General features: G+C 40.4%; 1 protein-coding gene across 1 annotated transcript; it reads left to right on the forward strand.

Annotated features, from left to right (window-relative positions):
- Positions 1-6: 6 nt before the first annotated feature.
- On the forward strand, positions 7-15,704 carry PERP (p53 apoptosis effector related to PMP22). Its single transcript, XM_077776131.1, has 3 exons — positions 7-266; positions 10,369-10,509; positions 14,218-15,704. The coding sequence occupies exons 1-3, from the start codon at positions 53-55 to the stop codon at positions 14,442-14,444; spliced, it is 582 nt and encodes a 193-aa protein (XP_077632257.1). The 5' UTR covers positions 7-52; the 3' UTR covers positions 14,445-15,704.
- The last annotated feature ends 274 nt before the right edge of the window (positions 15,705-15,978 follow it).

Consider the following 15,978-nt stretch of genomic DNA (forward strand, 5'->3'; position numbering starts at 1 on the left):
CACCGGCGTCCGAGCCCCGCGCGCTCCTCTCCTCCGCGCCGCCACCGTCGAGATGCTGCGCTGCGGCCTGGCCTGCGAGCGCTGCAGGTGGATCCTGCCCCTGCTGCTGCTCAGCGCCATCGCCTTCGACATCATCGCGCTGGCCGGCCGCGGCTGGCTGCAGTCGAGCGACCACATCCAGACGTCCTCCCTGTGGTGGCGATGCTTCCACGAGGGCGGCGGCAGCGGGTCCTACGACGATGGCTGCCAGAGCCTTATGGACTACGGTGAGTGCCGCCGCCTCCAGGAAGCCCTCCGGGCTGCGGCGGCTGGGTGTGCGCGGCCTTCGGCCTTCGGAAGCCGCCCTAGGTGAAAGGGCTGAACTGGGGCAGAGGTAGTGGGCGATTACAAAAAAAAAAAAGAAGAAAGAAGAAGAAAGAAAGAAAATCTCTTTAGAGCTTAGGTCTAGGCATCTGACCTCAATAAAAGAAAGCAGTAGAAGTTTTGAGTGGCCCAAACCAGGCTCAACGCTAGGCGACAATGGCCCTAGTTCAAACTATGTTGTTTGTAGGGTTTGTCGGTTACATGCAAAAGGTGATTTTTCAGCCATCAAAGAGGTTTAGATGAGTAAATATAATGAACGAAGTCGATTTTCTTGGAGACCTACTGAAATCTCTTACCATTATGCTCCTCCTCTGATTCTTCATAAGATTAAACTACACTGCCTTCCCCAACGTGTAAGTGTGATCGGTTGATTTTAATTAAGTGAAAGCAACTCATTCCATTTTTTAAAAAGGCCTTTCTGTCAAAGTTTTACCAGCTACATTTCAATGGGGGCTGCAGTTCTTTTAAGCGGCAGGCTAGGTCTTGTTAGTTTTTGTTTCAGGGCATGTCTTTTTTGACCTCAGTACGGCACTGCTGCCGAGGAAATTCAGTTATTTTCATCTGATTTGAAATCTACACAGCAAACACATCTTCTACACCAGCAAAATGAAGCAGAGTTGACAAACTGAATATATTGCAGTTGGAGTTATTTTATTTTTCCAGCATGGAGGCAGCCCGGGTGTTTTCCTTAATCGACGCCACTGGAAACGAGCCGGTTCTTGCCCGCTGCCACCCCCCACGTAGGGTAGTTGCCAAGAACAGCTGGGATCTATTGTGATTAGCAATGTGTGCCTGGGGTGCTGGGGAGGAGCCTTTAAGTCGGAGCAGAATTCAAAACTTAAAGCAAAATGCTATTGAGTGGGGCTTTAGCCACTGAGTTTAAAACCAAGGAGCAAGCCTACCCTGCCTTTTTCCATTCCTTGCTAGGATTACTGACTTGATTCTTTACTCCTAAGTGGCCTAGGGCATTTATTTCTGGTTCTGGGGGCCCCTATCCTGAGGTTGGTGCTGTGTCTTATCTACTGTGGAATTGTTTGGAAGTTCTCACCAGGAGCTTGCTCCACAAAGGGAGGCATGGTCCTCGTTAGCAGGTAATAAAATGTAAAGACCGCATGGAATTCCTGCTTTCCTTAAAGTCTGTGCCTTTCCTCTCTTCAAACAAACAACACGCCAGCCAGTTTCTATTTTCTCAGATCTCTTAGGGCTTTAAAGGGAATTTATTTCTTTGAAGTAATACATCTGTCTTTTAGCTAAAATGTACTAGAACTCAGTCTCTTTGGGAGGCTTACGAGGACAGCGTATACAGAGGTGTTTGTTAAGCAGACTTGATCATCAGACTTCAGAACAACGACTAAGAGTTCTCCGCAGTCCTTGGCCTGTGAAGAAGGTTAGCGCTGGAAGAGAAAGGCCATCAGCACTACTGCTGGGACATGATGTGGCCTGCAAGGCTCTCCCTGGCTGTGGCTGCAGCCCTCTTGTGAAACTCACACAAGGCGGTTCGTATTTTTCTTGACTTGCAAGATGAGCTCACCTTCCTAGGGCGTGGCTCCTGCAGCCTCAGAATGATAGAGTGCTTTGTATATGGAAGGGAATAAGCAGGTTTTGTTGCCTTAATTTTTTAATTAGAAGTCTAAAGCATTAACTTTTCTAATTGTAAAGACAACACTGGTCTAGTGTATAAACTATGTTTCAATTTGATATAGAAGTTGGTTTTTGGTGGGGCGCCCGGGTGACTCATTCCTTTGAGCTTCCTACTCTTGATTTCGACTCGGGTCGTGATCTCAACCCTTCTTGGGTTGGAGCCCACGGATCAGGATCCTCCCTGACAAGTGCGGAGCCTGCTTGGGATTTGCTCTCCCTCTGCCCCTCCCCCACTCACATTCTCTTTCTCTCAAAATAAATAAACTTTAAAAAATTGGGTTTTGGTAAAGTTCAGTTTTCCAACTGGGTCTTGAAAAATCTGTTAATACCTTTATGATGTGGCAAGACTGATTTTCCTAAGTGGGGAGTGGCCTTAACATCCCAATTCAGTTATACCTCTGACCTTTGCAAAGATAAGTGCCAATAATGTGTGAGTTGCAGCTTTTGCTCAAGACCTAGAACCAAATCAGGAATCCAGGATCCACTGTCAGTAGGTGACCATGGGAAGAAGAATTATGATGTGAACCCTCAGAGAGGTCCATTTCGTGCTGTTCTGGTCAGAGATGAGTGCTTATTATACTTTCACTTCATGTTCTGCCGTGGATGTTGGCTTGCTTCACAGGTGTAGAAATTGTGTATTCCCACACTGTAGGGTGATTATCTGGGCATCTCTGAACCCTGGAGATTTTCAGATAACCTCAAGTAAGGCTTTGCCGAAAACAGTATGTTTCCAGGAGGTTTATCTAAAATGTAGGGAGCAGTTTACGAGCTCTCCCACGCATGTATAAACACAACAAAGAGTAAGGTGGACAGCTGTAATTAAAATATCTCAATATAGAGGATTGAGTTGTGTACATCCACTTTTTAAAAACTTCTTGATATGTACTAGAATGTAAATGTGATTTACCATTGTAACTTAAAAAAATTTTTATTGTTTTATTTATTTTTGAGAGACAGAATGAGCAGGGGAGGGTCAAAGAGAGAGAGGGAGACACAGAATTCTAAACAGGCTCAAGGCTCTGAGCTGTCAGCATAGAGCCTGTTGCAGGGCTCAAACCTGTGAACCTTTGAGATCATGACATGAGCCGAAGTCGGACACTTAACTGTCTGAGCCACCCAGGTAACTTTAAGCCACCCGTGTAACTACCATTGTAACTTTTAAGAACGTATACCTTTTTATTACAAAGTGCTTGACCATCTCTTTTGATTAATATTCATAACATTAATATGCTCATTTTGATATTAAAAACACAAGTATTGGCAATAATACTAATAGCATAAATATTTTTATAAAGGGAAATAGTTCCTTTCAACTATGTAAAATGTGAATATTATATTCCTCATGGTTATTGACAGTTTTTTAAAGAATTTCAGATTACCACATCACCTCATTTTTCCTTATAAATGAACCAAATTATAAGCTGGATATTTGTCTTTACATGATATTAACAACTCACTAGCTACCCAGCTTAACAAATACTTGTTTAATTTTTTAAAAAATCATGAGCATGTAGAGCATAGAAAGAACCTCATGTTTAGGAAAAGAACATTGAAATAATCGTTCAAATTTCACGTATAAATACAATGCAAGTTAAATTTGAGTGCATGTTCATGCAGACTGTTTTTGTACGGCTGGCACCTTTCACTCCTCAGTTTTAAGAAAAAAATAACATCAAAAGGACATTTTAAGTATCGGTGATACAGATTTCCAATCCCAAGCAAGCTCTGACTTGTCAGGGTGGAGACTAATGGAGCCGGATTTATGCACTGGGATAATGGCGATGAGTTTATGCACCAAGAATGGCAGTTGGGAGTCAGTATAGCCAAGTCAAAGAGTGCTTGCTTTAGATCTGAACTCACGAGTTCAGAGCTTCCTTTTTACCAGACCCCCTTTGAATACCACAGAATGCACTGAATGGCATTCTTTTTTTTTTTTTTCATTTACATGAAATCAGTCTTGGATAAGTCCAAGAATCAGAGTATTATGTGAATATTTTTAGATCATTTAGCCCCACGGTTCTTAAGATGTACAGGAAATGAGAAACATAAGTACAAAGCTAATAGGTTTACACTAGGCTAAATGGAACTTAAAAGAGTTCATTTTGAGATTACGCTCTTGAGGCTTTTTTGCAGGGAGGCAGAGTGAGATACTGAAATGGTAGTAGTGTATGAAATTAGGTATTAGTAGGTAGATTACTCTTTGTGGGTGTGTGGTCATGTCCTTACACAGCAAAATAAAGGTTGGTCACTCAACTGATTTTCATAATTAAAACATATACATGTATGTTGATTTATGAAATCCAGACGTGTGGGAACTAGTGATCTAGCCATTTGCTGCACCTGGCAGTAACCGCCCAAGAGCCTCACTCCCTTTTTAGTGACCTAACTTGTTTTCTCCCTGCAAGCGGCCACAGACTCCCAGGCTATGAGAATTAGAAAGGCGGAAGAGTGTACCTTGTTCACGCTTTCACCAAAGCCTGTGCTCATCCACACCAGCCACGAGGAGTGCAGCCTCTCCCCTTTGCTCGTAACTTAATTCAGTTCCCTGGACTCTGCTATTTGTTGAAAAGCACTTGTCTTCTACTGATGAAGCTCAAATGTGCTTCCATGTAAATTCTCCTTCCCAGCCTTCTTCATCGGACAGACTTTCAAATATGTGACCATTGATCCCCAGTTCCCTGCTAGTTATCTTGTTCAAGTTGAGGGAACAATTCCCCCTTTTCACGTCTTCCTGTATAGGATGGTTTCCCCACTGAGATTTTCAAAGAAGACCATAAAGGGGTAAAGTATCATGGTTCTGTGAAAACACAGTGGTTATTAGTTATCATCTGGCTCAGTTTCAGGAGAAAATGTAGAGCATGTAAAGAATCTCACACTGACTGGATGCTGTTGCATGTGACCCTGACTTGCTTTACGTGTCTTCTAAAGCTTCTGCAAAATCACTTTATCTGGAAGGTGACTGGACATCCAGTGTTTCAGGACCCACCTTCTGAACCAGAATCTGCATTTTAACACGGTCCCCAGGTGATGTGTAAGCACTATAGTTTCAGAAGCACTGGTCCATATTCCTGCAGATTACCTCCTCATTGGACATGCACCAGTCTTTTTGAATATATATTCCATCCATGTGTATACGTATTTGTAGATAGGAACCATTTAATTTTTTCCCATCATGGTTTTATCCAGTTTTCAGTTCTATGACCTAAAGAGTCTGTCTATCTGACATAAAGTACCTTATACAAATAGAATGAGGTCTGATAAAAGCTCAGACTTACTAGGTAGTGCCTTCGTACTATTAATAGATGAATCTTTCATTCTGGAAAGGGATTCTACTTTAATTGAGTGACAGGTGGGTGTCTGAAGGCACTGAGTAAGGCCAGACTGTCGTAGTCAATATTGGGTGCCTGCATGTCAAACTACTGAAGAATGAAGCCAATCTGTTAAAAGAAGAACTAATTTTGGAAGAACAATTAGTGACCATCTCTAAAATATTGCCTACAATACTAAAAATATTAGTAGTGCTCTCATCTATAAGTTGGTTGTTTTTTGTTTTTTTTTTTACTTTTCACAAGCTTCAGTTTGATTTATGGTTTCTAGCGTGGCATTCAAAGTATTTATTTTTACTTTTTTTTTTTTTGCTCCTTTCTTATCAGTTGACTTTACTCTGCTCTTCCTAGCTGTATTTGCCTTGTAACATTGTATTGTCAAATGTCATCACTGGAAAAAAGATAATAGCTCATATAAAAAATTTAAAAGCATTTCCTAGGAAAAATCCAGAATCACATTAGTGACCATTAGGGTTGATTGAATGTTGAATCTTTGCAAGTGATAGCAAAATTAGGTAGGCTGCTCTTCATCCAAACGGATCTTTAATGAATCTTATTTAAAAGTGGATTTATAAAGCAGCTGGTTTCTTTAATAATATGAACTTCTCCAAGTGGCACTTAGAAAATAAATTTAGGATGTAATAGGTTATATATAACACCAAATTGATCTTCCCTTAAGAAGACAGAACAAGCAAAACGCATTCCTGCACAGAAACCCAGCATCTGTTTGCCTGTATGATTGTACCGCATGATTTGTCCTCTCCATTCAGAGAGGGCTAATTGACATTGAGAATCCTCCCTGCTCTCTGTCACAAACCATAATTAGGAAAGACGATAACATTTTGTGTGTAACATAATAATGGAGGACAGACTTGTCTTCAGAATAAAGATGGACCGTCCGCCCTCTAAGAGCCGAGGGCCGTCCATCTGTTCAATCATGGAGGAAGTAGCTTTAGGATAAGTTTTAAAAATGGATGCTTTTCTATTGGGGTTCATAAATATGGTATCCTTTAGACCACAGTATAATATAAAAATATAAATGGTTTCCCCAAAGGGCTGGGTAAGTTTGTAGGTGTTAGGCTTATTCTGGGTAATTAAGTGTGACCAAAAGTACTTGGGGTACAGATTTAACTTCTCAAAATGTATGTCAGGGAGATTTGCCATGTTATAAGTCTGCGTGGTCACTGGTCCCCTTCTTGGGAGGAATATTGGGCTGGGATGACCTTGCTCAGACGAGGTAGGGTCCATCTCATCATTTTACAGCAAAACAGTCACTGATAGGAGAGGGCAGATTGCCTTACTCGCCTTTCATCAGCCAGCGCCTCCAAGCCTGCCAAGATTTCTGTCTTCTTTGGTAATTAAATGACTCAGTGTGGGTGTTTCCATGCTGTAGGGACAGGTTATCACGTCTTCTGCTTCTAGGACAGCCTTTCTCAAGACAAAATGCCACTTAATTTGCCATTTTGATTTTCTTTAGACTCAGCATTTTAAGAAAAGGAGACACTACTGGATTATTTAATGTAACACAGGCAAAGTTCTTAAACTGGGCTGTGTTTATATTTGTGTTCACCTGTTGGCTTCAGGTTAGGCGAATGGGCTCACTATTTTCTTAATTCCTTTCAAGTACTTGAGACTAAGTGTAAATTACCCTCCAGCCATCGTGTTAGAGGAAGTAGGAATAGAAATAATCTGTATTAATCTTTCCCAAATAAACAGGAACAATTATTGATATTACTCTTCACAGCTACACCACACATCATTTATTTAGGTATACTTTTAAAACCTTAACCTATGACTATCAGAGTTTGGTCAGCAAAATATATTCCTCGTTAGGGATTTTTTTGTTATTATTGAAAATTCACACTCTGCTATGGAATTTTTCATCATGTTTGCATTCCTCCATATGCTTATACAGATATGCTGCCTTTCATGGAAATTTCGAAGCTGTGAACTCAACTTAGAAGGAAAAATCAGTGTCTGCTTCTTTGAATTTAATAATTGGATTTAATTGAATGTAATGATTGGCAGCAGCCATAAAAAATCTATAGACTGGCAGTGGGTCATATACTGAAAGTTATATGCTCTTTTTTGGCAGTGCTAGATCTGTTTTTATAAGGAGATTAATCATCTCTCTTAGTTCTTCTCAAACTTTAGGATGGATGTAAGAAATATCAGAAAGGTACAGATTCCTGGGTACTACCTCTTTAAAATTTTTTTTTTTTGCCTCTTATATTTATTTATTATTGTTGGACAGAAAGAGAGCACAAACAGGGGAGGGGCATAGAGAGAGAAGGGCACCCAGAATCCGAAGCAGGCTCCAGGCTCTGGGCAAGCTGTCAGCACAGAGCCTGACGCGGGGCCCAAACCCATGAACTGTGAGATGAAGTCAGACGCTCAACCGACTGAGCCACCCAGCTGCCCCTTCCTGGGTGCTACCTCTTAAGTTATGATTCATTGGGTTTGGAGGGAGCCACAGGAATCAGTATATTTAATAAGTATCATTGATGATTTTGATACAGTGATCCATGGGCTAGACTTTTAGATGGTCTGATTAATATTCTTTCCATAGCACAATCCCATTTCTCTTGCAAGTTACCTTACTTGAAAGATAAGGCAAAAGTGAGCACATTTCACATTCTGGCTTTATTCATTTCTGTTTTAAAATAAAACACTGCTATTTTATCTTGCCCCTAAGACCTCTTATTGATCTCCAGAGAGAGCAAAAAGATCTGGAGGAAAGTAATGAAAAGTATAAATATAAAATTAGGCCCACTCATGCTCTGTCTCAGTCTCATCCTGCAAGCCACTAAGGGATAATTTGTAGGAAAGCAGGGTTATTTCTGAGACATATAAAGATGTGTTTTCTTCTTAATAACCTATTATGCCCCAGTCATTCATAAATCTAGAGGAAGATCTGGAAGGAGCTTGCGGGTTGGAGAAAGTTAGTCTATAACAGATGATGATGTAAACATGCCATGGGCAACTGAGGAACAAGAATGTATGGACAGAAGTACAGAAATAAGGAAATCTAGAAAGAAAATGGAAAAAGTTAAGGTACTGGAGAAAAGTCATAGGAATAATACATGAGGAACTTTTTGAACGGTAAAGGCTGGAGAATTCCTAGCTCCCTGACTTTCCACACAAGGGCTGTCATCCTCACAATAATCTTCAAAGAAGGCATTTTTAGCCCGGGTTAGCAGATGTGCAGGCTGATGGTGGCTAATTGGTGACAGAGGAAGGGTATAAATGAGGTCTTGCTGGCTTCAAAGCCTCTGCTCTCTGACATCTTTCACTTTGACCAGTCCAATGACTTAGAATTAAGGGAGGATACATTTGTCAGCCAAGCTGTGTAGGAGTAAATCCAGGGCAGATGAGCACATGACTCTGTTTTGAGTGCAACAAAGAGTAATAGATCAACAGTGTATGTTTGTCTATCAGTGAATGAATGGATAAGTAAAATGTGGACTAGCGATACAATAGAATATTTTTGGATCATAAAAAGGAGTGAAGTGTTGGTACATGCTAAACATGGAATGAACCTTGAAAATACTATGCTTGGTGAAAGAAGATAGTCACAAGAGGCCATGCAGCATGGATTCCATTTATGAAATGTCCAAACAGGCAAATTTATAGTGACAGAAACTAGATTAATGGTTGCCAGGAGCTGGAGGAAGGGGGGATGGCTAGTGTGAGGCTCCTTTTGGGGGGGGATGAAAATTTTGGAATTGTAAGTGGTGATGGTTACACAGCCCTGTGAATATAGCAGAAGCCACTGAATTGAACACTTTGAAAGAGTGAATTTTATGACATGTGAATTGTAGATCTAAAAAGAATCATGTTTCGGATTTAGACAGGCTGGAAATCAGGTTTTCCTGAAGCACTTACCAGCTGTGTGGCTATGTGACAGGTTTTTTGAACTTTCAAAGTCTTAGTATATATTCATTTCTAAAGAAATGAAGCTAAAGATCTTTTGTTTTTAAGTAATCTCTACATCCAACGTGGGGCTCAAACTCATGACCCTGAGATCAAGAGTCAGTCGCATGCTCTACCGACTGAGCCAGCCAGGCGCCCCTCTAAGGAAATGATGATAGTAGGAACCTTAAAAAGCCATTGGGAAGATTCTGTGAACTAATGCATGTAGGTTCTCAGCACAGAGCCCAGCACAGAGCAATTACATCAGCAGTATTAGCGAGGCCCCTCTAGAGAGGCTGTATTTGAAGAGATTTTAAAAATTAGTGCAGGTTGCACAATGAGAATTATTGACCGAAATTGTTAGCCAGGGTATCCTCGCTCTCCAGATTTCCACAGGCTCGGGGTAGAACAACATAGGGATGGAGGCGCCCGTGCAGATTTTCAAACCCAGAAATCAATTTTCACTTCCTCCTGATTCTTTTTAGGGTCAATATCAATAATTAAGAACCCTTGTGCAATACACTCTGAATACTTAAACAAGTTAAAATTTAGACTAACAATTGGATACATTTGTACCTACACTTGTCAAAGAAATCACAGCCTCTTTATAATCAAATTGTTTTATTTCACATCTCTGCCTAGTCTGAAGTATGTTTTCGATGATTATTTTGGCACAGAACCAAACATTAGTACAAAACAAAGATTTTTTTGTCAAGGTGTTTGAACCATTTCCTAAAGAGATTATAATTTAATTGCTCAATACAAAAAATGTTCTGTATTATAGTTGTGTTAGAATTTGAGTGAACCTTTTAAAGATACCTGTTTATATGGCCTTTTTGTTACATGAGAAACTGTTTAATGGATTTTAACTTTCATTTCAGAGATCTAAGCATTCGCCCGAAATCTGAGGGGAGAAGGCATTATTGCGTAGCAGTGTAGCAGTGCTCTCCATGTGAATTTCTTATTCTTCCCTTGAGATAGGGAAATGCTTAAGTACTGTCAAAGAAACCGTCCTTCCACCCAAATATAATTAGTGGAAAGTAAAAAACTTCTGTTGATACTTTGGCAGGTGATTTTTGCATTTGGCATGTCTGTCTTATTAATTACTGTTTCTTTTCTCTTCCAGCGTGGGGAAGGGCAGCTGCTGCCATGCTCTTCTGTGGCTTTATCATCCTGGTGATCTGTTTCATCCTTTCATTCTTTGCCCTCTGCGGACCCCAGATGCTGGTCTTTCTGAGAGTGATTGGAGGCCTCCTGGCCCTGGCTGGTAAGACTACGTCAGCAATTCTTCATTCGTGCCTTCAGTAGGAGTCACTATAGTACTGTCTAGCCCATAGCCATTGACAGTTACACTTCCTGATCTGTTCCCAGAAAATGTGTCACCAAGGGCAGAAGTAACAGTCATGTGTCTTAAGATCTAGGTCCCTTTCCTCCTGTGGCTCAGATGGTATTACATGTCCTCCAACCAAGTGAGGAAGGCTGTCACTCTGTATGCTGCTGTTGCATATGGATGACCCCATGTCCAGTGACACCCCTACGTTGAGGGACCATGGCTGAGTCAGCCCTGGAAGTATAGTGTTTCCACGTGCTGGCCTCCTTGATCCCCTTATTGAGGGGGCTGGGATGTCCCAGAGCCCTTTTACTTCTTGAAGGATGTTACAGTCTTGTCATATAGCGGGTCATAGAAAGGATTCCTGCGATGGGACAGAGACTCTAGGAGGCGCCAGAGCTGGGATTGCCATTTTGTCATAGAGCCAATTCAAGGGGGCGGGAAATTTAGTTACGCAGCTGCATGTAGTCAGAGTGAACATTCATTAATGGAATACAAGAACTAGGAGTCTAGGAGCAAGAATTACTCGAAATTTTTAGGTGGGTCCCTGGCACTAGGGACCTCAGCCACAGAACTGAATTTAGATGCCACACTGGATTTCCTGAGGAAGAGAAAAGAGAAGGTGCTGATAAGGGCAAAGCCAAGCCACGGGTCTTTTCTCAAGGTGCCAACTTAGGCTTGAGGGACCAAAGCAGAAATCCAGCTCCAGACCTGGGGTTCAAGTACAGAGCAAGCAGACGGTCTTGGAAACAGGGTGGAAGCCTTGTGATTAGAAGAGGTGCATAAGAGCAAGCGTGAGCCAGGAGGGAACCTACCCTGTGCTGGGTCCCTTGAGCTTAGGGAAGGTGCTCGCGGAGCCTGGGGCAGGGCAAGTTGAGGGTGAAAAGGGTCCTGGCTCAGAGGAAGGAGGTGGCCTCAGAGAACCAGCCGGTATAGGTCTGGCCCTCACCTTTACATTTGAGAATTTTCCTTGATTGAAACATAAGGTTTACTCCAATGTTCCTTAATGTCTCAGACTTTGCTTTGAGAATACTATTTTAAAATCAGAAATGGTTTGGAATCACAAAACATGAAGATTCTTGTTGAATCCTATCTCCACTTCTATTTTGTAGTTAAATTTATGACTTTATCAAAGAAACATACTTGATGTATCTTCCTTTCTCATGTCTTAGAAGACTAGATGGATGCCTGTATAAATCACCATCATAAATAACACACTGGGAAGTTAATGTTCATTGTAAAGTCCTAGTTGATATCATATGACCCAGCAATGCACTTCTCAGTATATGTCCCAAAGAATTGAAAGCAGGGACTTGAACAGATGGTTGTACACTATGGTCGTAGCAGTATTATTCACAACAGCCAAAAGGTGAAACAACCCAGGTGGTGCAGGAAATGGTTAAATGAAATGCGGTCTATACATACAATGGAATATTATTCAGCCGTGAAAAGGAATAAAGTTCTGATGTATGCTACACTGTGGATGGACCTTGAAAATATTATGCTAAGAGAAACAAGGTAGACACAGAAGGACAAGTCTTTTATAATTTTACTTATATGAAGTACCTGGAATAGGCAGATTTATAGAGACCGAAAGTAGATCCAAGTTTAGCAGGGGCTGAAAGGGTGTGGGGTAATGGGGTGACCAGAGTTTAGGTTGAGGAGGTTGAAAATGTTCTGGGTGTAGATAGTGGTGATTGCACAACATTGTGAATGTATTCAGTGCTATGGAATTGTACACATTAACAAATGGTTACATGATAAATATGATGTTGTATGTAATTTGCCGTCATTTAAAAAATCCCAATAAAACTCTTTCATCCATATTAGCGTTAAAACATTATGATCTGGGAAAAGCCGGCTCGAGCTGACCAGGTTGCAGAGTTACTGTTGAAAGGAAGACTAATCCTAGCAAACTCTCACAGTTTCACTGCATACTGTCCTGCTTAATTCTGCGTTGTCATCTTACGACTGAGTACTCATCGTCTCCTTGAGAGCTTGATAAATAGAATGGGGAATGTTTATAGAAGAATGAGAAGCCTAGAAATCTCAATGTGCTTTTAGTGGTACAGTGAAGGCCTCCTTGACTTTTAAGACATATTTCACAGCAATAATTATTTTTAATTTTATATATATCATGGGGTTAAAATTCAGAAAAATTGAGTACTGATACAATAATAGATTTTGCAGAAATGGATCCAAATCATTATAAGACCTTGATATATGATGAACTGAAATGGGTGATGACAAATATTTAACATTTATGACAAAGGGAATTTGAGAATAATGTAGGCAAGGATTGCTTTTGTGTCTTACACAATATTTTGCAGTAAACAATAAACTTAACGAGTAAGAATTTGCCTTTTAAAGCATATAAGAAACAGAGAAATGATCTGCCCCGAGATCACCCTTCTTAAATTGCTGGAGAAGAGGCATATTTTGATTTGAGAAATGGAAGGAATAAACCATGATGTCAAAACGCTGACGGCCTTTCTAGTAACAACAACAACAACAACAACAAAAAACAAAAAGGAAAAGAAAATGACTTTGGGGGTGCTTCTGTGGAGCCAGCAGAAAGCATTTAGGTGAAAGGAAGGGGTGTGAGGACTCTATACTCTCTAGAGCCTGGCCAGCTGGCCCCTCTTAGTGCAGACTGGTGTCTCATTGTCACAGAGAGAAAATGCGTTCATACCCTATGACGTGAAATGCACGTGTGAACTATTAGGTGAAGAGAATGCAGAACACAGCATAGCGTGTATAGGCTCATTATAGCTTTGTAGAGTTACGCATGCTCATTGAAAGAGTATACAAAGTAGATTTAATCAAATTTGTATTTTTTTAAGTTGCTTAGAATGTTAATACGATGAATACTAACTGTAATAAGATGACTCTTCTACCAAAAGAGTTTAGAAATCTTCTTGATCTGTGCTTTCTTCTTCTATCTTCCTTACACTTCCCCAAGGCACTGACCCCTCCCCTCTTGAATTTCCATCCCCCCCATCCTGGAAGGCTCTTGCTTCCCACCTCCATCCCTCCATTTCTATTTATACTTCAGATCCCTGCCTCCTCCCCAGGGTTTTCTGGTGCTTCTCCTCATTGATCCTTGCATCATTGGCTTGCTGTATACTCAGTCACTCGTTTATTAAATGAATATTCCAATGGTATACTCTTAAATATCAACATTGTCAAACGTATGTGTTGTGTGCACATGTGTGTGTATGTATATCTGTTATTTTTGCTAACACTTAACATATGAACTGTGTTTGGAACAGGAATTACTAAAATGAAAAAATACTCTTCGGTACCACCCTGCTTTCTCCTGTGTACTGTAGTTTTAGTTTTGCACCTTTTACTTTAGTAAATATAATGCTTCCACAGGTACTACAGAGAGAATCTCTACTTGTTTTCTGTCTGTATTTCATATATTCAGGGTTCTGCTGAGTGCCAGGTATCTCTGACACACAACATTCAATGACCTGCTTTGGCTCATGATAACTAGATTCCCCCAGTCCCTTTCATTAGCATGAAGTGGATTTAACCATTATTTAAAGCAAAGACATTGTAGAAGAGGAAGTTAACCTGTTGTTACCATGCATTCATTCATGTGTCCATATTCACTCTTCGGGATGTTTTTCTTCCCTTTAGCTGTATTCCAGATCATCTCCCTGGTAATTTACCCCGTGAAGTACACCCAGACCTTCGACCTTCATGCCAACCCTGCCGTCACTTACATCTATAACTGGGCCTATGGTTTTGGGTGGGCAGCCACAATTATCCTGATTGGCTGTTCCTTCTTCTTCTGTTGCCTTCCCAACTATGAAGACGACCTTTTGGGCAATGCTAAGCCCAGGTACTTCTACACATCCGCCTAAGGAGGGGCATGAGCAGAAGAATATCGATGCTGCCGAGATGGTTCCCAGAGCAAGAAACTGTCTTCCTCAGCATCCTTTGAACCCATTTTGTGGGTAGTGTTCATATCATTAAACCAGTCAAGGCTAACATAATTTGTGAGAAAATGTTTCTTAAATGGCGGTACAGTTTCATATTCATCTTTTATATATGTTTTGTAAACAAAACTTACTTCTTTTAACTAGTTACCTATAATATGCCCATATCTCCTTATTTCTATCCATACCATTTATACTGCATTTGTAAAAGAATATGAATATGAAACTTTACTCCTTTCTAAGTTAAAAAAAAAAAAAAATGAGAAGGCTTCAAAGATTGGAGTGACCTGATAAGGTTTCTGTTTTTCTCAGATGGAATGGACTGGGTCTGTTAAAAGCCAAGGAGAAGACAGAGAGATATTAATAAAAATTGTCAGTCACCAAATATTCTAAAAGAAATACAAAAAAATAATATTTTTCAAGCCTTCACCTGTTTAAAAAAGCAAAATAGTTTCCTAAATGCATATCTTTTGTAAGAAATTTATAACTAATATCCTAATTGATTTTTTGTGCAAAGTTTCATGTTAACTTGATAATGGCATTGAGGAAAGTCTTTCATACCCATAGTCCACGGCTCTAGTAAGACCTCCTTATATAGTGAAATGTTAAGATGAAATTTTCTCTTTTAAAGTGGCTTGTAGGGTTCGGGTGAGGGGAAATGCTGCATTAATAAATCTGTACTCTTTTGTGTCTATATGTTTGGGATCACAGTAGATCTGATTGAAAGCTAGGCTGGGTCTAACTCATGACTGGTGGGTGTCATTTGGTTGTTTAGTGAAGCATTAGGAGGGTCATTCCTATCATGGAGTAGCATGAAAACAGCCTCAGGAGAAGAAATGGCTTGAACTTTTCAACTCGGATTCAACTGGGCTCTAATCATATAGACACAGCTTCTGGTAGATTGCAATTGTAAACAACACCTTAAATGTTACCAACCTGGTCTTCCTTGGAAAAGAGATTTAAAATATCTGATATAAAAAATACAACAGGAGAATTCAGGGATGTGAGATTTCTCTGAATGGCAAATATATGATATATCGCATTGACTATTTTTTTTACCATTTGTACTTACATAATGAAAACCAATTCATTTTATATACCAAATGTTTATTTTGTAAGTTGCAGAATAAACCAGTGCAGTTTTCATTATGAATTTTCCCCAATAAACCAGGTGTTCTAATCTTGTTTCTAGTTTGTAGTTTTTGATTTTGCTTTTTTTTTTTTTCAACTCTGGGGAAGGGAATTTTTTAAAGTTTATTTATTTTGAAAGAGAGGGCACTCACACAGGTGGGGGAGGGGCGCAGAGACGGGGGAGAAGGAATCTCAAGCAGGCTCTACACTGTCAGCATGGAGCTGACATGGGGCTCAAACCCATGAACTGTGAGATCATGAGCTGAGCCAAAATCAAGAGTCGGGCGCCCAACTGACTAAGCCACCCCTCTGCCTGGAGAAGGGAATT

This window comes from Crocuta crocuta, unplaced genomic scaffold (assembly GCF_008692635.1).
Source record: "Crocuta crocuta isolate KB4526 unplaced genomic scaffold, BGI_CrCroc_1.0 scaffold25, whole genome shotgun sequence".
NCBI classification, from domain to species: Eukaryota; Metazoa; Chordata; class Mammalia; order Carnivora; family Hyaenidae; genus Crocuta; species Crocuta crocuta.